This window comes from Lynx canadensis, chromosome D4 (genome assembly GCF_007474595.2).
Source record: "Lynx canadensis isolate LIC74 chromosome D4, mLynCan4.pri.v2, whole genome shotgun sequence".
Lineage (NCBI taxonomy): Eukaryota > Metazoa > Chordata > Mammalia > Carnivora > Felidae > Lynx > Lynx canadensis.
Genome location: NC_044315.2, coordinates 88,986,620 through 89,012,861, shown reverse-complemented (window position 1 = coordinate 89,012,861; position 26,242 = coordinate 88,986,620). Strand labels below are relative to the sequence as shown.

Genomic DNA, 26,242 nt, shown 5'->3' with positions numbered 1-26,242 from the left:
AAATCCCTTCCCTACTTCAGGGTCCTCTGTCACACCTGTCACCATCTTAAATACTTCCTGTCTTACTCATTTCCCTTATTGTTCGTCTCTCCGTGACCAGGGCAGAAGCGGTTGGTTGTCTTTTGCCTGCTTTGTTTAAACGCTTTATCCCCAGCACCTAGAACGGAGTATTAAGCATTTAACGAAGCATTCGTTGAAAGACATAAACGAACGCCAAAATTCCTGAAAGAAATGACGTGTCGGGGGTGTTTTGGTAAAAACAAACCAACAAACCAGCAATCCCACCATGTTAGGCCCCCCCGCCCCCACCCTGTCTTGGTACTCTGCCTCCTGCCAGGCCTCTAGCCATCCCGGCCTTCTTCCAACTCTTTCAACTTTACTGGGAGAGGCGGTTTTGCGTATCAATTATGCTTAGAGTTAACCTAGTACTCAACAAATGGTCACCAAAAGGAACTAGTGCCAGGCGGGGCCTGCAAGCTAAACAACTGTACTGGAGCCCAGTCCTGTAGGGAAGGAAGAGAAAATTTCTTCAAGATTCCTTCTGAGTTTTTTTGGTCTATTTTTCTCAAGTCAGAGAAGAGGGCACACTGAGAACTGCTCCTCCGACCCAGCCCTTATCAAAGATCTGCTCAGACGAACCATTCGAGGGAAACAAAGGTTAAGAAGGTTAAGTGAAATCACGAAGAGGTGCTTCTCCGTGGTTAACGGCTGAAGTATCTCAGAAACACCAGACCGTACTGCTTTCACCATTAAGCTGGATTTTCCTGCCTTATGCAATATTCTGCCTTTTGGTGGCTTTTCTCCGCCTTCCCTACACGAGGAATCTGGCTATAATTCCCAAACTCGAATGCACAGTTCTTTCCCTTGGGAAGTTCACAACAACCACAAATGCCATCTGGGTATAAACAGCATACCAAAGCGTCAAGGTCACTACAAGATAGGAGAGTGGGTAGGCTTGTTTTTGGCTGTCAGTACAGCCCTGAGATAACTAAGAAATCCCTGGAACGGGCGGGGTTGATACATGGACCAACGTGGAATCAAGGGAAGGCCAGCGGACCAGCAAAACAGGGCCACTCGATAAGGCCAAAACAGAGCAGTGAGCAGACCTGCTCCGCGGGGGTGGCAGAGAGCGGGCCCCATGTGGAAAAAACACGGGGCCCGCGGCTGTTCATCCTGCCGCTGGACGAATCACCGGATACCAACTCCCTGAACGATGCTGGTCTTCACCATCCCTACGTTCAGACTGAAGACATGCCCCTCAATTCTTCCCTATGCCCGGGAGAGGGTGCGGTGGACTAGAGATCTAACCTAAGAGAACCTAAGGCTCTGCCAGCCGAGTCTGCGTGCCAGCAGCACTGCTGCCCCCTGCAGGCAGTTCCTCGCTATTATGGAAGAGCTCAGTGGGCTGCGACATACTGGAAAGCAGTCACCTACCCCATCGCCGCAGAGGGGGCTCCAGGATTGTTCTTCAGTTCCTGCACGTTTACCACTTGAGGGACATTCTTCAGAGTTGATTCAGTCAAAGTACTTACAGCTATTTAAAGAGAGAGGAGAGGGGCATGTTAATTGCCGTACAGGATCAAAAATTCCAGCCATATATAAACGCACAACCAGGACATGAATTCAAGCAGTAATCTTATTACGTAAAGGAAATCTACTCTGGGTAGTTCTGCAGCTCTGTGATCAATGGGATGGCCGGCCTACTCCATTCACAAAGATTATGGGATGAGGCTCTGCGCAATTTAATCAGACGTACTATTTTAGGGAAAAAGAACCCTGGCCAGCTTTTAAAGGGTGGAGCTGTGGCACCTGCCACATTGTTGGCTCGTCCTGAAAAGGGGCGGAGAGAGTAGGAGCGTAAGAGAGTAAGAGCGGTGTTCAGGTTGAGGATTTCTGCCACCCACCCGCCCACCCACCCATTCTTTCGCATGGGCGTCACCAGATTCTTTTAGGTGCTGGGAATACAAAAAATGTCCAAAACCTAGTTTCTTCTCTAAAGGATCTCACGGCTTAGTGAGGCAGACGCATGAGTAAGACGGAGCTCGGGCAAGAATGGTTGGGGGAGGGGCGCCTGGGTGGCGCAGTCGGTTAAGCGTCCGACTTCAGCCAGGTCACGATCTCGCGGTCCGTGAGTTCGAGCCCCGCGTCAGGCTCTGGGCTGATGGCTCAGAGCCTGGAGCCTGTTTCCGATTCTGTGTCTCCCTCTCTCTCTGCCCCTCCCCCGTTCACGCTCTGTCTCTCTCTGTCCCCAAAATAAATAAAAAAACGTTGAAAAAAAAATTAAAAAAAAAAAAAAAAAAAAAAAAAAGAATGGTTGGGGGAAAGGCCAAGAGCCTGAACTAACCGAATGGCAACAGGAGGGACACCTTCTTATACCTACGAGGCAGGTCAGCTTTCACATCTTTTTTTGCCTTAGGGTTTAAAACTGCATTCTGAAACACTAACGTTTTCTAAGTAACTACCAAGACGGCCCGAGCAAAGCTCCCGGGTCTCCTCTATGGACATTTCTGGCACAGTGGAAGGCTGTGGCCGAGGTAGGACGGCGGGCCTGTGATGGCCTGCTGTCATTCCCTCCTGCAGGGAAGCGACCAGGCTCGTCCTGCCTGAGCCCGCACACATGTCACCTTTCACATCCAAACGTGCCTACACCTCAGAAATGTTTGCTTCCAAAATGATAACAGAGATCACACCGTCTCCCGCTGAGTGGAACAACCCTACATTCTGGCCGATTTTAAGTTTATAAATCATCAACTCAGTCAGCTTGATCTGGGGCCTACTCAGCGCAATGCCGACCAAGATTCTGCACGTTCCGAGTAACATTTAAAGAAAACATCAGAGGATTCTATTTGTTCTGAAGGCCCAAAGGTACCTTAGAAAGCTACCTTGTTTGTGTGCTTTCATACCTGCTTTAGGAGCTTTAATAAGGGTTTTAATATTAGAACTTTTCTTAGAACGCTTTCATCACTGTACAATGGTAATCCTTTTTTGTCATAATCAGACCACTATGTCCTTTTAGTCTTCTAAAAAGAACTGTCCAAAGGGATACGTGTTCCAAGCAGTGCTAAAATCCACAACCAATTTCCTTCAACTAACACAAAAACACTTGCTTTATGGTGGAGTTTCTCGACTTCAGCAGTATTGACATTTCGGGCCTGGGTAATCCTCTGTTGTGGGGGTGTCCTGTGCACTGTAAGGTCTTTTGTGGCATTCCTGACCTCCACCCGCTAGAGGCCAGCAGCACCGCCAACTGCTGGTGAGGAATGCGGGGTGAGAAGAGCCTCCACTTGAGAACCAGTGGCTTGTACAAACTGATTAGTGGTAACTGACGCGCTCAAGGCCAACTACTTAGAAACCCTAACACAGAAGATTCTGGGTAGCCGCAAAGCATTGACAAAGTGCAAGCGCTGATTATGATTAGTTCGCTAGACTTTCCGTCTGTAAAGGCTAACCCAGCCGTCTTTAAGAAAACGCCGTACCGCAACAGAAAGAGCACAGGGGTGGAGTCTGGGTCCTGGAACTTACTGGCTGGGTAACCGTCACCTCTCTCACCTGACATCACTCAGAAGCAAAACGGGCGCACGAAGACTCACCTCCCAGGGGGGGCTGGGATCCTTATGACACTATCAGGCAATTTTTTTTTTTTTTTAATTTTTTTTTTCAACGTTTATTTATTTTTGGGACAGAGAGAGACAGAGCATGAACGGGGGAGGGGCAGAGAGAGAGGGAGACACAGAATCGGAAACAGGCTCCAGGCTCTGAGCCATCAGCCCAGAGCCCGACGCGGGGCTCAAACCCACAGACTGCGAGATCGTGACCTGGCTGAAGTCGGACGCTTAACCGACTGCGCCACCCAGGCGCCCCGACACTATCAGGCAATTTTTAATGGCTTAAAGCAGACACTGTTCAAAAGCAGGGATCAACAACTTCATCAGAAAACCACTCGACTGAATGCGGCGGGTCTAATACCTCCCCCCAAAATGAAAAAAGCGTCGGATCTAGTCTCTGCCTTCTTGGAACCCTCTCCCCAGAAAGGGGCGGGGGTGAGGAGGCTGTCCCAACGGGCCTGTCTTCTCAAGGGCAGCAGAGAGAGCCGGCTGTTGCCCGGGACCCGCCGTGCCTGCCGGTGACTGCCGAGGCTCCCGGTCAGTCTCCGCAAAGTGCAGGGCAGCCGTGTTACCTGGGGCCTGACTGGCCATCTGCCGTCTCAGCGCTGCAGCGGCGGCCGCCTGGGGAGCCGAGATGGGGTGGGAAGGACCAGGTGCGCCGTGTTTCACGGTTTTTGTTGCAAGCATCGTGCTATCGGCCCCTTGAGGAATAAGTTTGCTGGTAGACGTAGACACTGAAGGAAAAAGAAACCCAAGCGAGAGAGTGGGTCAGGGAGGAGTGCACAGAAGTGGAGACGGCAAATCCCCCAGTGTGAGGTCGCAGGGAAAATGCGAAGGTTAAAGATGCTTCGGCATAAACACACGAAAGTACCGATAAACTCCCAGGCTGGCGCCTCGAAGCTCCAAACGTGCCGCGTGCTGTGTGCCTGCTCGACTCTGCCAGCTACAGCACTTGACACAAGCATCTCCTCTGATACAGACCGAGACAGAACTTATCGGCCAACAGAGGTCAAGGCCTCGCTCTCCTCTCATAAAAATCTCTCCATTCCAGCACCTCCCGATCGGTAAGTGCTTGTTCCCTGTTAGAAGTCACTTCAGTGTGGGGTGCTCGGCCGCTCAGTTGGTTGAGTGGCTGACTCTTGATTTTGGCTCAGGTCGTGATCTCATGGTTGTGAGATCGAGCCCTGTGCCGGGCTTCATACTGAGCATGCAGCCTGCTTAAGCTCGCTCTCTCTCTCCCTCCCTCTGCCCCGCTCACGAGTGTTCTCTCTCAATTTCACTTCAGTGTGAAATCCTGACACTCTGGAACGGAAGGTGTGACAGTCCAGTGGTCACCTCTGTGAGCCAATGCTGGGGCAAGCATGGCAGCTGGCAAGGTCCAGGGCAGAATATGGCTAAAATAATGAGCTGAAACGAGCCAGGATTTGAAAGGCATGAGTTACGGAGATGTGGCTTTAGAGTGAGGCAGACAGCCTCCTCCTCTTACACCTGAAACGACCGTTTTTGCTGTTGTTGTTTTTATGCATGTTTATACATAATCTCTACACCCAACATGGGCTTGAACCCCCGACCCCGAGATCAAGAGTCGCTCATTCCACCAACTGAGCCAGCCGGCCGCTCCAACACCTATTTTAGAAACACAAGCTAGACTCAACAGGGAAGCTGTGTCAGTGTGAGCCCGGCGGGGTCCCTCCTTCCTACCTCTTTCAAGGGGACCCACCTCCTTTGAATTTGTCTTCTCATTTCTGAAACACTAGTGGAGATGGGCCGGACTGGACTTACAGGGGTGACAGTGGCACGGTTCCTCCATCGGACACAAACCTGACAGGGATCTCACCGCTTACTTACCTGAAGTTCCCATCACGCCGGGCGAACCATGAATCAGGTGAGATTTGGCAAAAGGCGCTGCCTGCGGCAAGACGCCGGGCTGGATGGAAGGGGTGCGAACCACAGGCGCGTGCCGAGGGGCCTGTACCGCCGCGTCTTCGTCCTTACAGGACGCCCGCGTGTCTTCGCTCTCCAAAGACTGGGACACGGACGACGTGGAGCTGGCTTCGTCCAAGTCTTCATAGTATCTCTGCGACAGGAAGGCTGACCGAGACAGGCTGGCTACCAAGCCCGAAACAAACACAAGAGAGACGGTTCAAGCAAGTCTGAGAGCTATGTTACTTTCACTGTCAACGGAGAACTATCCAATTTAAAAACACTTTAGTGATGACTTATTTTAAGTGGAAGAAGCCGTGGTGGAAGGTGAACACATATGGTTTTGGGTCTTTGCTCAAATGAAGCTTTGAAAACCCGAGCTGTGTAGGACGGGAACATTTTGAGTGTCGAACAAACAACAACAAAAAATGTGAAGTAAGAGACGAAATAAATGCAAATGCAGGGGACCTCGAGCCCCCACCAGAAGCTCTCACAGGCAGAATGACAACAAACCAAGGAAAGTACCAGACAAGCGTCCACCAAAGAGTCACTTTGCAACAACAAACTTAAGAACAGGCGTCGCACGAACTGGGAAGACTGAATGTCCTCAGTCCCGGTGCCTCCAACATGCCCAACCATCAACTGATTCTTTTGAATCAATTAGGTTTACAAAAAAAAAAAAAAAAAAAAAAAAAAAAGTCACTGAAATTAATCCTGACTTTTCCCGCTTTTTCTTTTTTTCCTTCTGTTAAGCGATGAAGGAAGGCTTCCTGCCGTTTTGGAATACATTACTTCCTGTATACTAGAAAAACCATACACCAAACAAAAGACCCAGCCCTTTCGCAAGTTGTTTAAGACCATTGCTAACATCTACTGACTTCCTGCCTTACAGGCCCATCACTCCGCAAGATTTTGTCGCAATAAGCAAATACAACCGAAAACCATCGCTACCTGCTGGGACTGCTGCACTCATCGATTTGGTGGCCGTGAGCCAAATGGGACCAGGTGAGACAAAAATAATTGAAAGTAATTTAATGAAAATTTCGAGTTGTCAGCTTCACCAGCCACGCAACAACTACGTGTGGCTACCATACTGGAGTGCACAAATATAGAATATTTCTCTGGTCGATGAAAGTTCTACCGGACAGCACTTTGCCAGAGTATTCTCGTGCACGTACTTCTGCAACAGGGTCACTTAGAAATACCATCCCAAACCACCAGCACTGCTAGTAAAACTGCAGTGCGTATTTCCCGAGACCGTACTTGGTGCAGGTGCCGTGAAAGGGATCTATATAAATTATCCCCTTTAATCCTAATAACTACCCTAGAAAGTAAAAATTGCTATGATTGGACTTCATAACTAATGCTTAGAAAGGCTGGGGTGCCTGGGCGGCTCAGTCAGTTAAGGACCCGAATCTTGGTTTCAGATCAGGTCATGACCTCACGGCTTCTTCGTGGGTTCAGGCCCGGCATCGGGCTCTGTGGTGGCAGCGTGGAGCCCGCCTGGGATTCTCTCTCTCCCTCTCTCCCCCACTGTGCCGTCTCTGTCTCTCTCAAAATAAATAAAAAACTTGACCACGTTCTAAACAATATCACATAAGACTGAACCCTGTGTGAGGGAGAACTGTGACCCCATGACCTTTGCCCCTGGTTCCACACCCATAAGGTTATGCTGCATCAGACGGCAAAGGGATGCTGCAGACATAATTAAGGTTACTTATCAGTGGGTCTTAAAATAGGAAGGCTAGCCTGGATCATCCAGGTGAGTCCAATGTAAAATCTCACAAGCATTTAAAGGCAGAGGACGTCAGAGAGCTGAGGCGTAAGAAGACCGTGCTCTCGCTGGCTTGCAGATGAAGGGGCTGGGAGCACATGGCAAAGAAACACGGACCTCAGTCCTACAGCTGCAAGGAACCGAATTCTGCCAGCAAGTGGAATGAGCTTAAAAGCGGACTCTTCCCCAGAACCTCCAGGCAAGAGCCCAGCCCAGCCACCATCTTGACTTCCGCCCGGGAGCCCCGAGCAGAGGACACAGTTGAGCCCCTCTGCGCCTGGACTTCTGCCCCACACATCTGTGATGCTTTCAGCCACTAAAGGTGGTGCTTTCAGCCACCAAATCCGTGGTAATTTGTAACAGTGTGTGCAGAAAAAAAATACAACCTCACATTTTCTCAGGGCCACCGTGCTCTAAAAGAGTTCTCTAAAATCTTGGTTCCCGAGAGGTAATAGCAACAAAAGACGATTCACATCCACTGCCTTCGAGAACTGGATAGAGAGAGAGACTGACATTGCTACGTAACTCCCAAGGTCTGATATAACCCGGGAGACCTCGCAGTTTCCTCCTTCATCATCGGGAGGCCATTCGCTGACCTTGGATGGAGAGAGAGCCACTGGATGAGACATACAAGGGCTATGCTCACTCGCAGAGGCCAGGAGGCTGGAAGGCCCAGTCTCCCAGCGGTGCTGTCCTCATAGCTGATGTGAGCCGCTCCCTGCCTGGGCTCAAGGATGCAGCTACCTCCTGGCATGAGAAAAGGGGCCCATTGAAACCTAAAGAATCTTTTTCTGCTTAAACTCCAACTCAGATTAGAAAAGGCAGAATGCCATATCAAGAGAAAAAAAGAAAGACTAAAATCATTATCGGTAGATGCAAACGTCCCATCTCATGGGGAACATGCAGAAAGTGTCCCCTTTGAGCTCAAGACAAGGATGCCCATTCACCACTTTAATGGACTCTGCACTGACCGTCCTAGCCAATGAAATAAGGAAAGAAAAAATAAAGGAACAAGAAAGTAGAAACAAAAGTGTATCTATGGAGACTATAACTATTCCCATAGAAAGTCCAAGTAATAGCCACAGACATTATTTGAATAAATGAGTTTAGCTAGGCTGCTGGATACAAAATCAAACATAAAAAAATCCAATATATTTCTATTATCACATCTAACATAAAACATAAAATGAAATTTAATGAAAAAAACCCATAAGAACATCAAAAATATGAAACTCTATGAATAAATCCAATAAAAGATGTGTATGTCTGTCATGAAGAAAACACTGAGAAATTAAAGACCCCACTAAACACACACCATGTTTAGGAACTGAAAGATCAACACTGTACAAACATCAATTCTCTCAAGTCAGTCTAGAGACTTTATGCAATCCCAATCAAAATCTCAACTTTTCTTCTAGAGTTGAGGGATACAGAATTTAGCAAGACAATTCCAATATTAATATGGAAATGGAAAGCAAGAGCCAAAGCATTCTAGATCACAGGTCAGCAAACTAAGACCATGAGGCAGCTACCTGTTTTTATAAATAAAGTTTTATCGAAACACAGACAAGCCCATTCGTTTGTATACTGCGTATAGCTGCTTTCTCATCACAAGGGCAGAGTTGAATCAGGTACAACAGAAATCATGGGGCCAGCAAGCCTACTATATACATATATATACATATGTGTATATACATATATTTTTTACATTTGTTTATTTTTGAGAGAGAGAGAGAGAGAGAGAGAGAGAGAGAGAGAGTGAGAGAGAGAGAGAGACACCCAGCGTGAGCAGGGGAGGGGCAGAGAGAGAGGGAGACACAGAATCTGAAGCAGGCTCCAGGCTCCAAGCTGTCAGCACAGAGCCCGACGCGGGGCTCGAACTCACAGACCGTGAGATCAGGACCTCAGCCGAAGTCGGATGCTTCACCGACTGAGCCACCCAGGCGCCCCTTTACTACCTAGACCTTTAAGAAAAAAAGTTTGCCAACCCCTGTCCTAGACTGTAGAGCTTTCTGTGATGATGGCATTACTCCATCTATGTTTCCCATCACAATAAACACTAGTCACAGGTGCCTACTGAGCACTTGAAATGTGGCTACTGGGTTTGCGTAACTGAATTTTTACCTTTAGTTTTTATTAATTTAATTTAAACAGCCTACTGTATTAGACAGCACAGCTTCAGAATTTAGAAAAAGAACAGTACTGAGGCTTTATTTTAGTAGGAGTTAATTAAGGCAACGTAGTAGCAGTGGTTTCTAACCAGTGTATGAGACCAACAGACCTGCACACAAGGATAACTGATTTATAACAAAGGTGGCCACAAAGCAGTGAGGAAAAGGAGTCCTTTCAATAAATATTATTGGGATGATCAGCTAGCTAAATACAAGACACGTATGTCTCAGGCACAAATCAATTCCAGACAGTATAAACAAACATGGTACCTCCACACAATGGACAACTATTCCGCGACGAAAAGGAATGAGCTACTTATGTATGTGTGCATCACCGGGGAACCTCAAAAACACACTAAGTGAAAGAAACCAAACCGAAAAATTAGATGTGATCCCATTTATATGCAATTTCCAAAAAAGGAAGATCCACACAGAAGGAAAAGACATCAGTGGCTGCCGGGGGCAGAGGAAGAACGACCACAAAGAAGCATGAGAAAACTTCCCGAGGGGTGCAGGTGTTCCCAAACTGGAATGTGGTGACAGCGATACGATTCCGTAAGTTTAATAAAAATTCTCAAACTCTATGTTTATAGAAGATGAATCTTATGTAAACCATACCTCAATACCATCGCTCAGAAGAAAACCAATTCCAGGTAGGTGGTAAATCTAAATCTGCAACGCAAAACGTTAACATTTCCAAACAATGAGAAAAGCGCGTGCATACTCTTGTTACCCCGTCCTACAGAAGGATTTCTCAAACCGAACACGGAAAGCACCAACTGCCCAAGAAAAGGCTGGTAAGTCTATTTTAAAACTAAGCGCTTCTGTTTTTGCCAAAAGACATCACCGAGAGGGAAACAAGTAACAGAGGGAGTCCCTACAACCCATATAACCACAAAGGGCTGGTATCCAGAATGAATAAAAAGTTTTACAAATCAGTAAGACAGATCACCCAATAGGTAAATGAGCAAAGATGGCGTCACACACTTCACGAAAGTCAACTATTAACTAAATATTTAGTAACACGTAAAAGGGTTACACCAGAGTTTCAAAGGAAAAAAAACTGACAATACTAAGCTTGGCAAAGATGCAGAAAACTGAAATAGTTTTACCTTGATGGTAAGAGTAAAATAAGCTGGTACAACCACTTTGGAGAACTGCACAGAAGAATCTACCAAAGCCGAGCGTGCGGACAGAGTACAAACCACTTCCATTCCTAGCCATGTGGCCAAGTAAGAGGAGGACGTATGTGCCCCAAGGACATGCACAAAGATGTTCAGAACAACATTCTATTCCATCAGCTAAAAACCGCAAACACTAAATGCCCACTAAGAGGAGAATGGATGAACAGATGCGGCACATTTATACAGCCAAATACCACATAAACAGCCACAAAACCAATCACAGCCTCCCGTGACGACAGAGGACTCTTACAAACCTGCTGTGCAACAAGAGAAATCCATCCAGAGAATAAATGAATGGACGGAGACAGCAGGCAAAACCCTCAAAAACCAGGCAAAACCAAATGACAGTGTCTGGGGAGACAGGCCCCGGGTAGTAAAGCTCACAACAAAAGCCAAGTTAAGGAGATTAAAGAGAATGACAACTTCATGCAATGTCCAGCCCTAAACCGGATCCTTGATTTAAAAAAAAAAAAAAAAAAAAAAAAAAGAGTTGCCATGAAGGCCCAAAGAGGGACAGCTGGCAAACCGTGAGTAGGGACTGCATATTGGTAACAGTGTTCTGTGAATGTTAAATTTCCTACCCCTGGCCACTGTATTATTGTGTAAGAGAATATCTTGCTTTTAAAGGACACATGCTGGTTAATTTAGGAGTAACGAGTCCTGTCTGCAACTTATTTTCAAATAGTTCATTAAAAACAACAGAAAGACCTGTACTCTAAAAATTACAAAACACTGACGAAAGAAATTGGAAAGAACACAAAGAAACAGAAAGACGTTCCATGCTCCTGGACTGGAGGAACAAATAACGTCAAAATCGCGATACTACCCAAAACAATCTATACATTTAACGCACTCCCTATCAAAACACCAACAGCATTTTTCACAGAACTAGAACAAACAATCCTAAACTTTGTATGGATCCACGAAAGACCCCAAATAGCCAAAGCAATCTTGGAAAAGAAGAACAAAACTGGAGGCATCACAATTCCAGACTTCAAGTTATATTACAAAGCTAAAGTAATCAAAGCAGTATGGTACAAAAAAAAAAAAAAACAAAAAAAACCCCCCCAAAAAAAAAACAAAACAAACAAACAAACAAAAAAACAGAACAAAACAAAAATCCAAAAAACAGTATGGTACTAGCACATTAAAAAAGATCACATAGACCAATGGAACAGAATAGAAAACCCAGAAGTAACCCCACAATTATATGCTTAACCTTTGACAAAGGAGGAAAGAATACACAATGGTAAAAGGACAGTCTCTTCAACAAATGGTGGTGGGAAAACTGAACTGCTACACGCAGCAGAATGAAGCTAAACTATTTTATTATACTACACACAAAAATAAACTCAAAAAAAGGGAGCCCAGGTGGCTCAGTTGGTTGAGCGTCTGACTCTTGATTTCGGCTCAGGTCATGATCTCAGGTCACGCTCTGTGGACTTGAACCCCATGTTGGGCACTGCGCTGACAGCGTGGAGCCTGCGTGGGATTCTCTCTCCCTCTCTCTCTGCCCCTCCCCTGCTCATGTGTGCACACACACGTGCTCTCTCTCACAAATAAACAAAATTAAAAACAATAATAAACTCAAAATAGATCAAGGACCTAAATGTGAGACCCGAAGCCATTAACAATCCTAGAAGAGAGCACAGAAAGCAATTTCTTTGACATCGGCCATAGCAACATCTTTCTACACAGGTTTCCTGAGGGAAGGGAAACAAAAGCAAAAATAAACTACTGGGACTACATCAAAACTAAAAGTTTCGCCAACAAAACTAAAAGACGACCTACGGGACGGAAGAAGATATTTGTGAATGTATCTGGTAAAGGATTAGTATCCAAAATCCAAGAACTTCCACAAGTTGACACCAAAAAACCCCAAATAATCCAATTAAAAAATGGGCAGAAGACATGAACATTTTTCCGAAGAAGTCACACGGATGGCCCACAGACACATGAACAGATGCTCAACATCACTCATCATAAAGAAAACACAAATCAACACTACAATGGGGTATCACCTCACACCTGTCAGAATGGCTAAAAATCAAAAACACAAGAAACGAGGGTTGCTGAGGATGTGGAGAAAAAGGAACCCTTGTGCACTGTCGGTGGGAATGCAAACTGGTGCAGCCACTGGGGAAAACGGTATGGAGGTTCCTCAAAAAATTACAAATAGAACTACCCTACAATCCAGGAATTGCACTACCGAATATTTACCCAAAGAAAAACAGTAATTCAGAGGCATGCGCTCTTACGTTTACTGCAGCGTTATTTGTAATAGCCAAATTCCAGAAAAAGTCCAAGTGTCCATTGACAGGTGAATGGACTAAGACGACGTGAGGTGCGTGCGTGCTGCGTGTGTGTGTGTGTGTGTGTGTGTGTGTAGAAACATAAAAAAGAATGAAATCCTCTAAGGACCTCGTATAAGCAGAATTATACGGTATTTGTCTTTTCGTGACTGGCTTCTCTCTCTTAGCACAGTCCTCAAGGTATTCTTTAGATTAAAAAAAAAAGCTATTAAGAATTCTCTGGTCTCTTTTTACCTAATTCAACATTATATGATTAGCGAAAAATTAATAAATCATGGTACAGTGAAGATTAAATTTCCTTTTTTTAAAAAAAAAAATTATTTTTGAGAGAGAGTGTGCAAGAGGGGGAGGGGCAGATGGAGGGTGGGGTAGACAGAGGATCGAGAACGGGCTCTGGGCTGAGAGCCCGATCCAGGGCTCAAAGTCACAAACCGTGAGATGATGACCTGAGCCAAGTTCGGACGTTTAACCAACTGAGCCACCCAGGAGCCCCTAAATTTCTTTCTTCTATTTTAATTACCAAAGAGCATCTGTTGGTGTAAAAATTTTCAACTCAAAACAGAATTTCAAAGAAAAAAGCAGATATGGGCACTAAAGCAAAGCAAAATTATGTATGAAATTACACATGACAAGTATTTTTGAAAGAAGAAAATGGAGACAATAAATCTAGATAAGTTAAGGGAAAAAAATAGCGTTTCGTAAGTCACAAAGCTTCTTTCCAGGCAAGTGTGATTTCACTGTCATTCCCTCACCAGTAGTTTCTTTATTTAAGTGGTTTTCTCTCCCCCAAATGCAATTCTACTAAAACCCCACACAAAACAGAAAAGTAAAACATCTCCATACAAAGCGGAGACTTGGATCCCTAGGGCCAGCTCAGTCTCCTCCGAACCCTTGGGAATGACCGCCACATAACCTAAGGACTGCAGAATACGGCGTCAAAGCCAAAACGACGACCTCCAACTGCCGTGTCCTGTATGGATAAGCTGCTCCCTACTCCGATATTCAGATGGACAACAGATTCTGGGGACATGTTCTCTATTTCCTATGAAGAACTAAAGGAAAACACAGACACACAGACCCCCATCCTACTTCCATACCAGGTACTGCGTGTTTTAGGCTAAAAAATTCAGGACCTTTACCTGGAGCAGTGGATCTCACTGGGGGCGTCTTCCTCTTGGCCAAGAAGTTTCTCAGTTGTGCTTGTTTCACGGGGGACAGTTTGGCTGCAAGAAATTCAAGAACCGTTAAGTACTTAAGACTTGGTTTTTTAAGGTGTCAACAGAAGAGAACAGACAGGTGAAGACGGAGAAGGTGTTTACCCGGCACTCTGGGCAAGGGCTTGGTGTGGGATTCTATGCTGGTTTTCAACAAGGCATTGCGGAGACTTTCGAGGTCACTGTCAAAACTGAAAAGAGGACAGGGTTACCTACAAACCGACTACGACCTGAGAAATCTCCCCGAATATAAATGCCAGAGATGAGAGCAACCCTAATATAGAAACAGGAGATCTGAGCCATCAGTGTAGTCAATCCAAAAGGAGACAGATTCCAACCTTCCCCCAACCAGCAAACACAGCACCAACAATGCTTCAGCACAAAGCGCATTTGGCCTAAAGGCACAACCACAAAATCCCCCTAGGAACTTCAGGGGAAAACTGTCTAACTGTCGGGTCTGAAAGTTTCTGCTCAAAGTGACAAGTCTTGAGTTTCTAGAAAAGTTTGTCAACCTAATTCTGCCAGTTAATTTTCTTTTTTAAAAAATGTTTATTTTTGACAGAGAGAGAGAGAGAGAGAGAGAGAGAGAGTGTGTGTGTGTGTGTGTGTGTGTGTGTGTGTGTGCGCAAGCAGGTGAGGGGCAGACGGGGGGCAGACAGAGGATCCAAAGCAGACTCTGCACAGACAGCAGAGAGTCCGATGTGGGACTCAAACCCACGAAACGTGAGATGATGACCCGAGCTGAAGTCAGACACTTAATGGATTGAGCCACCCAGGTGCCCCTCTACCAGCTGATTTTCAAAAGAACAACACTATTTCTGTAGAATCTGCCATCATCTATTGGCACCTGTTTCATCAGGCACACTTAATTTCACTCTGATAATCCTCTGACGGAGGTATTGTTACCTCCATTTTTTTAGGATCAGAGAGGGTGAGGAACCTGACCAGGATCCCACAGGTGACAGCAGAGTCACTTTCAAACCCACATCCGAATTACAACTTTTGCGCCTGACTCCCGAGCAGTTGCCTGTTCCTTCACCCACATCCATCGAGTGCCAGTGGCATTGCCGGGCCTGTTTTCCTGCACACCTGTGAGGGCTGCTCTGGGAGCTAACATCCGAGGGGAGGCTCCACTGGGAGGTCTGGTTATAGAGACGGAGCTGCTGGAGACTGTCCACCAGTTGGTTCAACCTCTTCCTCTGCTGGTTGATGATTTCCCGGTTGTTGGCGAGGGTGTTGAACAGCGTCTCTCGCTCCGGGACCAGCAAGCGCCTGGTGACGGCAAAGAGGAAGGAATTCAGCATGAATGGTCCAAGTACCACGACTGTAACAGTGAAAGTATAAAACGGAGAACATCCAGGAGACAAGCAGCGTCGGGGAATTACCAGAACACAAAAAGAGGATGAAAGCCGTACAAAGATGATACAGAAAGAGGAACAAGCGGCTGAGGGTAAGCAGGCCAGGCCTGCAGCAGAGGACAGCGTAACCAGACAAAACCTCACGGAGGTTCTCGACAAGGGTGGGAGGCAGAGTCAAAAGTGAGGGCAAGGAGGAGCAGGTTCAGCTACACACTCAGGGTTTGTGTGGTTTTTTGTGTGTAAATTATACTAACAAACAAAGCCTGGGGTCCACTGGAGGTCTATGGGGAGGTCATGTCTCCAGCGTGCTATCAAGAAACACTGGGATTAAGTAGCAGCAAGGGGATAGCCCACCTGAAAGAGCTCAAAGCAGAAAGGAACAACAGTCCCTTTCTTTCTGGTGACAAGGCAGTTCAACATAAATTTCTAAAAAGGCATTTCAGTAGGGTACAAGGTAATATTTAGAAGGGTTTAAAAACAGAGATGCACCGAAAAACTATACAGATTTAAGAACTTAAACTCTGCAGAAAGGGAAGTTTAAAAAAAAAAAAAGGCACGTGAAGGAGAAAATCCATAGGGTTGTCATAAAGGAGAAGAGAGTCTGGTTTCTCCGTTACCATCATGCACTTTTACAAAAGCCAACTTCTTAATTAGCAAAGAGAAATCCAACAAGATTCAGAACAGAATGTTCCTGCTGTCGGGTCAAGCCATTCTCTCCCATGCGCTTGAACGTGAATTCAGAACCAGGGCAGGGAGTGTGAAACCTCGAATGGGGCCCCACTGCCCAGGGGACAAGTGCTCCAGGCCAGAGGCCACGGAACCCTCCCCCTGACCGGCATCTGGAGCATCACCGCTCACCTCTACCTTCCCTGATCTGTGCTCCAAACGGAGGCACGCAGGTCAGGTACAAAACCTTCCTCCACACTGTACGATGCAATGTATTAAATTCTGTTTACTGAATTTTAAGCACATTCGAGCCCTGCCCCTGACATCACACCCAGGTTGCCCCACTTACAAGTTCTGTGATCCCACAGCTTCATAAACAAGTAAACAGATCATTTCCCGGTTTGTTTCCTTACAGGGCTAATCACACTAATCAAGTGTAGGTGTTTCAAAATGCGAGCATTTTGAGGGCCGATCTGTTTCTCGGCTTTCCTGTGGGCACTTCACTGTTCTCACAATGTACTGCCTTCTGTTCCTTAGGGAACACAGAGGGCATACAGCCAAACATCCGGGGACAGAAGACCAGGGTAGGACAAAGTTCTCCCGTGCCTTTCTTCCCTTCCTTCCTTGTAAGTCGTCCACACTAATTAGGAATGCTTCCTCAACAAGATTTGGAATATACAGAAAAGCAGAAAAGTTCCCCTTAACCCCATTCGCAGCTGTAAACGAATATGGTGACAGATTTCTAGTCTTTTTTCTACACTGAGACCTCCAAACTGAGATCATCCAGTATGGTTTTTGTCTTCTCCTTCTCCAGGTTTTATATATCGGATCTAACAATTATCATTATGTGATTATTTCATATATTTCATGTCACACACAACGCGTATTTAATGATTTTCTGACAACATGCTACGCAGCGGTCACGCAGAATTCTGTGACCGGACTCACGGGGTGGCTCCTCTAACTTCTAGATACTAGGTCATGTCCAATTTCTCGCTATCATAAATCGTGCCGCGACACCAACTCCTCTATGTTGATGGTTGTGAGAGCTGCTATTATTTCTGTAGAACAAGTTTCTAGAAATACGGTGACTGGGTCGCAAAAAATAAACACCTGTAGGGTTTTGGATCCATGTTCCTAAACCATCTCTTAAAAAGCCTACAGCAGTATCTCCTGCCACCCAGGGTGGATGAGGGACCTTGCTCACTTTTGTTTTCTCTTTTGTTCCAGATGCCGATCCCATTCCAAGTCCAGCACGTCATTCACATCTTGGACGGCAAATTTCACATACTGATGGAGGCGCCGGATTTCCTACAAGGAAAAAAAAAAAAAATGAGAAAGCAAATGACTGTTTTCCAGGAGCCTGGAGGGAGGTGCACCAAAACAATCAAAATAATTTTGCAAGGTTTTTCCACTAAGAACCAGAAGGAACAAAGAAAATACAACAGGCTTTAATCGAATCATTCGAATGGCGTGATTAAAATGAACAACGGAACTCAACCTTTTTAACCGTGACAGAGAGGCGGCACAAAGCAACGGGAAAGAGATCGGGCGTGCCGGTCTAGGGCTCCAGGGAAAACGCTGTGGCTCATTCTCTCATTTGTCAGCTCCTACAGAGTAACTCAACATGCTCCGGGTATTTTCCACTGCACGCTGCTGCTCAGACAGCGCACCCGTGTAGGTTTTGCTCTCCCGCCCGTGAAATTAACTGTAACACAGACAAAACTATCCTACAAGAGCGCCGCAGGTAATTCTGAACCTGTCTGTTCACAGCACAGGACCCGTAAGTCTTCCTACCGGTGGAGAAAAACTCCCCTCTTCTCAAAGGGGAGTATCAGCAATAGAAATGGAATTGACCATCACTAAACTTCACATCTACTCATCTTAGGCCTGCAGTAGTTTTCTTTAAGTTTCAATGCAGAGTTAACCTTCATGGCTATACAACCACTTTCTCGAAAATAAAAAGTAAAATGAAGATAAAGCATTCCATTAAGCACATACACAAAGGCAGGCAACGTGCGATACACCGGGAGTCATCTTTACACCTGTACAAAGTTCGTACCGTGTTTCATTTTAAAAATTACTCTGGGGTAAGGGTATATGCCCCAACTGAAAGAGAGCAAATGTCATTTAAAAAGAGCGAGGCTGGGGCGCCTGGGTGGCTCAGTCGGTTAAGCGGCCGACTTCGGCTCAGGTCATGATCTCACGGTGTGTGGGTTCGAGCCCCGCGTCGGGCTCTGTGCTGACAGCTCAGAGGCCTGCTTTGGATTCTGTGTCTCCCTCTCTGACCCTCCCCCGTTCATGCTCTGTCTCTCTCTGTCTCAAAAAAATAAACGTTAAAAAAAAAAAAATTAAAAAAAAATAAAAAGAGCCAGGCTGATCCCAGGGAGAAGTAGCAGTGACCCGAGCAACAAATATAAGTTGCAACGCCCTGCTCGATGGCGGCAGGGAGGCCTTCTTCTCTGAGCACAAGGGTGACTGTGCCTCTGTGAACTCACTAGCATTGTTGCTTCCAAGCGCCCTCCCACTCTGCCTACCAGAAAAGCGAGCTTCTCTTTCAAGGCCTGTCATAGATACTCCGTTTCTGTGGCTTAGCGGCTCCCTCATCTGCAATGCCATAGCAACACGTCCCACGTCATATTTATACGTTCCCTTTTCCACTGCCACGCACCCAGCCACCGGGATGGCACGGCACAGCACAGCGGTTAAGAGCGCGGGCTCTGAGCCACACTCAGGGTCCAGCATTTATTTGTGGGGACACTCGGGCAGTTCCAGTATCTGTTTCCTTCTCCCCTTCCATACACAGCACATACTGGATAAGTGCTATTATTATCTGCTTAGTACTGTGAAAAGAGAAAAGCATCTCCTTTGAATGTCCCCCAGAGCTGCATGCTTTTCTTCCAGCTTGGACACAGGGCAAGAGGTGAAAACGCACGTGACAAGCAAGTGTATCTGGATGCAACACGGAGCGGGTGATCTGAGGAGGGGCAGGCAGGGAGTCTGCTTTCTCTGAGACGGTAAACATCCACGGTCCTCCAGCGATACCACAAGGACTGAGTGACACAGCAGGGGTCCTTCGGCCTCTCCAGGACAGGACCATTTCGCTCATTTCCTACTATAGTCAGTTTACCAGGCGTGGGACAGAAATGGCAGACAGAGTAGAGGCCACAGCCTCCAACCCTCTGAGGCAGGAGGGGATTCAGCCCGGTCACAGACCTCACATCCTAGGTGAGGAAGACCGGAGCGGCCACCCGCGCACCCTTCCCTACCGGGACCCTGGGCAAATGCGAGGAGGCAGGAGGTGACCCCGCTAAGGCTGGAGACACAACAATTTTCAGTAAATTGGAAGATGAAAACAAAAACCAGATTTCGCTGCAACAGAGAGTAAGAATAATTATGAACGGATGAGAGAAGTAACCTTGCTGAAGTCCGGTGTACGGGAAAGGGCCCCAGCAAGTGGAGCTTTCCATCAGGTTCCACTCGAACTAACAACATCACCATGGGCAAACTCAGCCCAGGGGACCCAACTTCCTTATCTGCGTACTGGGATCAACAACGCTCACCTTGCAGAGCAGCGGGTTTTGAAGTCCAGAAATAATGTGCAAAAAACACCCAGCAGAGTATTAGCACTCAATGAGGAGTTGCTACATGAACGCTTATTCGTTATCTGATCTATAAATACATTGTTCCCAACGGTATGCTTTCCCCCAAGCATAAAGTTTAATAAAGAATTCTGTTTGTGGGGCGTCTGGGTGGCTCGGTTTGTTTGGGCGTCCGACTTTGGCTCAGGTCACAATCTCGCGGTCCGTGGGTTTGAGCCCCGCATCGGTCTCTGTGCTGACAGCTCAGAGCCTGGAGCCTGCTTTGGATTCTGTGTCTCCCTCTCTCTCTCTCTGTTCTTCCCCTACCTACACTCTCTCTCTCAAAGGTAAATAAAGATTAAAAAAAAAAAAAAAGAATTGTTTGTTTTCATCCTAAAAAAATTAAATGGAAAAGTGCGGTTTTCTTTGTCACAGCTAAGGAAATCTATGCAAAGTAGGTAAATGATTCGCAGGAAGTTGACAACTTCATGGGGGCAGTCTTCCAAATCAGGACATCATAAAGGAGACGGACTGGCAGAGTTGGTTTTACGAAGCTCACCACAGCCGGATCCTCTTACCTGGAGCTTTGCTTCGCTCTTGGGATCCAGGGGTCTCTTATAGAGCAAGTGCACATATCCAGAGTCACAATTTCTCTCATTTTGCTCTCTGGCTTCTTCAACGCCAGCAAAGCCCTCAAGTAAGGTTGTTTTCAGGGTACTTATATCTCCATGAAGAGACTAGAAAAGGTACAAGGATGTTTTAATACAAAAAAAATTGTGCCATTTCTAAGAAACAGACCTTTCTGCCTGGATCACGGAAGGTGGTGGTTCTCAGTTACCATGACACCCAGGTGTGAACAGTTAACAGTCACGCAAAGAAGAAATTCACTGCACGGAAAGAAAAATACCGATGCTCACTTTTTAAAAATTAATCTTTTTCCTCATTAAAAACCCCACACAGTCTATTGGCCAGAAACTCAGAGAAGGAGAAAAACTATTGACAGCACCTACAGTCCTACTCCCTGAAGATAATCACTGCTGACTCCCTGCAGAGCTCTCCTCTTTCGAAACACGTCAAGGGCAGGGCCCTGGAGGCAGACGCTCCGGGACTGGCTTGTGGAAACTGGGTGGCTTTGGGCAAGTTATTTCACCTCACTACCCGTCAGCCTCTTGACTTGCAAGAGAGACAGAGCAAGTGGCACCTACCGAACAGGGCAGTTTGAGGATTCAGCAAGGTAACACACTGCAGGCACACGGTAACCAGGAATAGTAACAGGGGAAATACTAGTAACAGCCAACACTTGAGGTCTTTATACCGGACATGCCCCTCAACCTAACTCTTTGTTATAACCCAACAATTTACTACAAAATATGGGAAATTTTCAAATATACCTGAACTAGCAACCATAACGGATCTTTCTGGAATGCCCTGTAGGTGTCAACAGGGCAGAAACTACTACTATTATTCCATTTTCTCAGTCTAAAACCTGGCATAGCTACGTTAACTTGCCCAAAGTCACATAATGAAGTGCTTAAGGTAGGATCTGAACTTTGGCACTCCTAGGCAAACTACTCGTCCTTCTAAAAGCCACCACCGGGGCGCCTGGGTGGCGCAGCCGGTTAAGCGTCCGACTTCAGCCAGGTCACGATCTCGCGGTCCGTGAGTTCGAGCCCCACGTCAGGCTCTGGGCTGATGGCTCAGAGCCTGGAGCCTGTTTCCGATTCTGTGTCTCCCTCTCTCTCTGCCCCCTCCCCCATTCATGCTCTGTCTCTCTCTGTCCCAAAAATAAATAAACGTTGAAAAAAAAAAAATTTAAAAGCCACCACCAGTGGTCCTCGCAGAATGAAGGACATACACCCACGGAGTGCTAGGAGAGCAACTTTTACAAGTGCATCAGCAGGCACAGACCTCTGTGGTCTCTTTAATCTCCAGAAGGAAAGTGTGCAGGTCGTCGGATTCCGTTCGCAGAATCTTCATCTCCTCCGAAGTGCCCACTTGGAAACAAGCTTTGGAAGTGCGGGCTTTCAGCTCTCCCAACTCCTTCTGAAAGTGTGCGATCTGCAGAAGCCACGGAAGAGGAAGCACCCCCCTCAGTCCGAACGGCACGGCAGCACCGTCACTGCCCCTGCGCCCTGGCAAGCACGACCCCCTGGGAGCACCACGGCCGGACGCTGGAACAAAAGGCTCGTGCGGGGTCTGCGCTCAGAGCCGCTCCCGTCTCACTGCCAGAGCTACGGCTGGGAAAAATCTGCAGGATCGACTTTACCTCCTCCCCGATTCCAGCCATCACAGGATCTGACTCTTTCCACGGATGGCCCTGCTTTTCCGTAACAGGAGGCTGAAGTGATTTGGCCTGAAACGGAAGGCGAGAGGTTGACAGGTGCACCCCCACCACACGTACTGATTCTTGAAGCCGGTGCTGCTTCGGCACCTGCGCCCTCGTGATACAGTCACCGCTCCCTCACTTGTTCTTTCGAACCCATGCCGACCGGGTACCTACTTGGTGTAAGGCACGTTCTAGACAGTGGAGAGAGGGGTGAACAAGACGGAGGAGGGCCCTACTCTCGTGGAACTTAACGTCTCCTGGGCCAAGACAGGTAAGAAGTAAACACTTCAGCCGGGGACAGTGACATGGCAAAAGAGAAAGGGGGTGCTTCTGGAGGTGAGATGGCCCAGAACGCCCTCACCGAGCACAGTCTCTGAACTGAACCCTGAGGTAGAGCAGACAGCTACGGGAAGTTCTGGGGGAAGCACCTGCCAGGCAGCGAGAAGAGCAAGCACAAAGAATGCGAGGCACAAAACATGTGTGGCATGCTGGGGGCAGAGAGTAAATGTGGACACAGTGACATCAGGGAGGAAGGTGGAGAGGGCAGGGGTGGGTCGTGTACAACTAAAACAAGGAGTTTGGATGTTTTTCTAAGTGCGCTGGGAAGCTTCTTAGAGTCCCAGGAGAGTTTATTCTTTGCTTTACGATTTTAAAAGATCCCTCCTGCTGTTAAATCGAGCACAGATATCAGTGAGAGGGAGAAGAAGTAGGGAGAGCAGTCAGGAGGGTAACGACGCAAGAGAGGACAATGGCCTGAACGATGACATTAGCAGGAGTGACAGAGATGTGGATTTACGTCACACACACACCCCACCAGAGCACAGATGACAAGTCCTTCCCCTAGTAAGGACTAGGGGGAGGTTCTGTTCAATAGAGAAATCTAGAATGACTTCTCGGTTTGGAGCTTGAGCAAACGACCTGGAATGGTTGTGGGGGAGGCAGAAATCAAGAATTCTGCTGTACGGACGTTAGAAGACATTATAGAGATGGCTTCTAGATTATTTGATATCTGCAACAATTAACAGAGAATTTTTAGACTGCGTGAGCAACCATTAAAACAGCAAACATTTATCTAATAAATACCATGTGCCATGCACTATGCCTAACACTAGACCCGTCACCTGGGCGTTTACTGTATACCTGTATGGGTGCATGCCGTGGGCAGGATTGGGGCTGGTTGGGAAAAAGAAGCAAAAACCATGACTCTGGTCCTGAGGGCATGCAAATAATCAAGTGGGGAAAGTGACCTAAAATTCTCTTTAAGTCAAACCATAGAAATAAACTGAGGTGACAAATTATAAATCTAAATATGAAAAGTAAAATAATAAAGCTTTTAGAAAAACATAGGAAAGCATGGGGCGCCTGGGTGGCTCAGTCGGTTGAGCGTCCAACTTCAGCTTAGGTCATGATCTCACCGCTCGTGACGCTGAGCCCCGCGTCGGGCTCTGTGCCGACAGACTGGAGCCCGGAGCCTGCTTCCGATTCTGTGTCTCCCTCTCTCTGCCCCTCCCCTGCTTACAGTCTGTCTCTTTCTCTCAAAAATAAACGTTAAAAAAATTTTTTTTAAAAAGCAACAACAACACAGGAAAGAAGCTTTTGGACCTTGGAACCAGAAATGATTTCTAAAATAGAACACAAAGAGCACTCATCATAAAACAAAAGTTGATATACTGAACTGTACCAAGAACTATATTAAGTCATCAAAAGAAACCACAAATAGAATGAAGACAATTCAGAGTGAGAAAGTATCTGCATTATGTGTGCGTGTATGTGCGTGTGTACCTGACAAGGAACTCTTACGAATCACTAAGACATACACCCCATAAAAGAAGATATTCAACTGGCCAAAACCATATGGAAAAAAGGCTCAATTTTAGCGGTCATCAGGAAAATATTAATTAAAATCATAAAGTACAATAAAAAAATGAAAAATACAAAGACTAGTGAGGATATGGACCAGCTGAACCGCTATATACTCACGGTGGGAATTTACTAAAGAGAAATCTATGTATATTCTATGGCCCAGCAATTCCATTCCTAGGTGTATGCCCAACAGAAATGCATACGTATGTTCACCCAAAGACATCAACTACCATGGTCACAGCAACGCTATTCGCAATGATTTAAACCCAGAAGCTCTTCAGATGTGTCAAGGGTAGAATAAAGACTTGTAGCATAGCCACCCGATGAATTCCATATAGTCACAACAATATGGATCGATTTCACAAACATTGTTTGTAAAACCAACTCAACATTATGTTGAGCCAAACACAAGAATACACGCTGTGTAGAAAGAAAGAAAAAGAAAGAAAGAAAGAAAGAAAGAAAGAAAGAAAGAAAGAAAGAAAGAAAAGAAAAGAAAAGAAAAGAAAGAATACCGTGTGAACCCATTTCAGAGAAGGTATGAACAGGCCAAACTAAGCTATGCTGTTAGAAGTCATAGCAGGGAGCTCCCTTGGGCCAGGAGAATGAGTAGAAGGGCATACATGAGGGAGAATTCTGGCATTCTGGTAATGTTCCATCTCTTCATCCGGGGGTTGGCTGCCAAGGTGAATTCAGCTAGTGTACGGGTGTATTTTTTTTCCCCCTATGTGTATTATGTGTTAATAAAAAAAGTAAAATAAACCAAAATCTTATGGAAAGGCACAGAAACAGAGGACCCCGGATACATTAGTCGGTTACTTTGGAAATGAGAAAAAAAAAAAAAAAAAATCAGGTGCTACAGTCTTTTCAGACATAAGGAGAATACAACAAGTGACCAGCACAGCAGGGACAAGCTCAGGAACCAGAAGAGCAGACAATGCTAAGGCTCTGGGGCTGAGATAAATGGCTTTTATGCGCACACATTACAAATGTTCAAGGCTCATGTTCTAGTATTTCCCGTCACGTAGTCCCGAGTACTATTTCAAAGATATGGATTCTAAAACACGAACACCCATTTTATAATAAACACATACGACTGTTCGCATGAACAAACACGGCATTGTAAGTTGAGTTTCAACATACCTGGGGAGAGCCTGACTTTGCCACTGGAGGGGTTATCCTGGGTGACTTCTGTACCATTGAGGATGCTGGGCCCGGGCTGCCCTGAGCAGACCGCCCTGCTGGAATAAGAAGGCCGTGAAAACAGCATTTCTTCCCATTCTTTCTCTCAGCGTTATGTGTCCTTCACTCAAATCAAAAAAAAAAAAAAAAAAAAAAAAAAAAAAAAAAAAAAAAAGCTTCCCAGTGCCCCTGGCCCTCCTATGATTTCTGTTACTAAGAATGATGTCCACAGTTTTTATTAGCCTGTTCCAAGATAACTAAAAAACACGTATTACATTTTCAGACACGAAACTGTTTTATAAAGCAGATAAAACTGGAATGTCTCTGAAAGTAGGCATGTGCATTTTTGTGCAGGCCCAGGAGGCTGGCCATTTGGCCCATCCTTACTCCCCAGAGGCACCTGCTGCACCTCTGAGAATGAGGAACAAAGTTTAAATAATCCCATCACCTTGTAAGAACTCATAGGGTCTTCAGGACCCTCGAGGAAGCTCCTGGAAGCTTCTAGAACAAGCCTTGCTCTGCTTCACTTTAGACTCCCCTAGGGAGCATTTAAAAAAGAAACACACCAAAAACTCACACCTAAACCTCACCTCCAGAGAGCCTGATTGAACTGTCAGGGAAGAGATCCCCCAGTGAGTCTAACATGCTACTGAGGTTGCGATCCAATAACCTAGGACCCTCCAAACCTTAAGAATTAAATAATGGCAGGGGGCACCTGGCTGCCTCCATCGGGTGGAGCATGTGACTCTTGATCTCGGGGTGGTGAGTTCAAACCCCACATTGGGTGTGGAGCCTACTTAAAAATAAATAATGTAAAATTAAAATTAAACTTAATTTAATTTAAAAATAAATAAAATTAAAAAAATAAATAAAATATAAAATAAAATAAAATATAAAATAAAATAAAATAAAATAAAATAAAATAAAATAAAATAAAATAATGGCAATGGAAGGGCAGCGAGATGTGGGTGGTGAGCAGTGCAAAAGGAGACTGTGGACGCTCATCATGGTTCAAATCTTCTCTCCTACACTGAAAACAGACGTGAAAAGACTAAGGCAAGTCTCCTGAACTTTCTAGGTCTG

General features: G+C 46.1%; 1 protein-coding gene across 9 annotated transcripts in view; it reads right to left on the bottom strand.

Moving 5' to 3' along the window:
• Positions 1–26,242, bottom strand: part of NUP214 (nucleoporin 214) — a 95,219-nt gene that overhangs the window by 46,675 nt on the left and 22,302 nt on the right. For 7 of the 9 annotated variants that reach the window (XM_030294494.1, XM_030294495.1, XM_030294498.1 and 4 more), the window contains exons 14-24: positions 25,121–25,218; positions 22,055–22,141; positions 21,697–21,846; positions 20,367–20,525; positions 17,415–17,518; positions 15,273–15,455; positions 14,289–14,374; positions 14,109–14,192; positions 5,454–5,714; positions 4,178–4,339; positions 1,435–1,534 (exon numbers count right to left, since the gene is read on the bottom strand). In XM_030294494.1, coding sequence (XP_030150354.1) covers positions 1,435–1,534; positions 4,178–4,339; positions 5,454–5,714; positions 14,109–14,192; positions 14,289–14,374; positions 15,273–15,455; positions 17,415–17,518; positions 20,367–20,525; positions 21,697–21,846; positions 22,055–22,141; positions 25,121–25,218 — 1,474 coding nt within the window. The remainder of the gene's footprint in view (positions 1–1,434; positions 1,535–4,177; positions 4,340–5,453; positions 5,715–14,108; positions 14,193–14,288; positions 14,375–15,272; positions 15,456–17,414; positions 17,519–20,366; positions 20,526–21,696; positions 21,847–22,054; positions 22,142–25,120; positions 25,219–26,242) is intronic. The other 2 variants (XM_030294497.1, XM_030294503.1) reach the window with 1 other exon arrangement.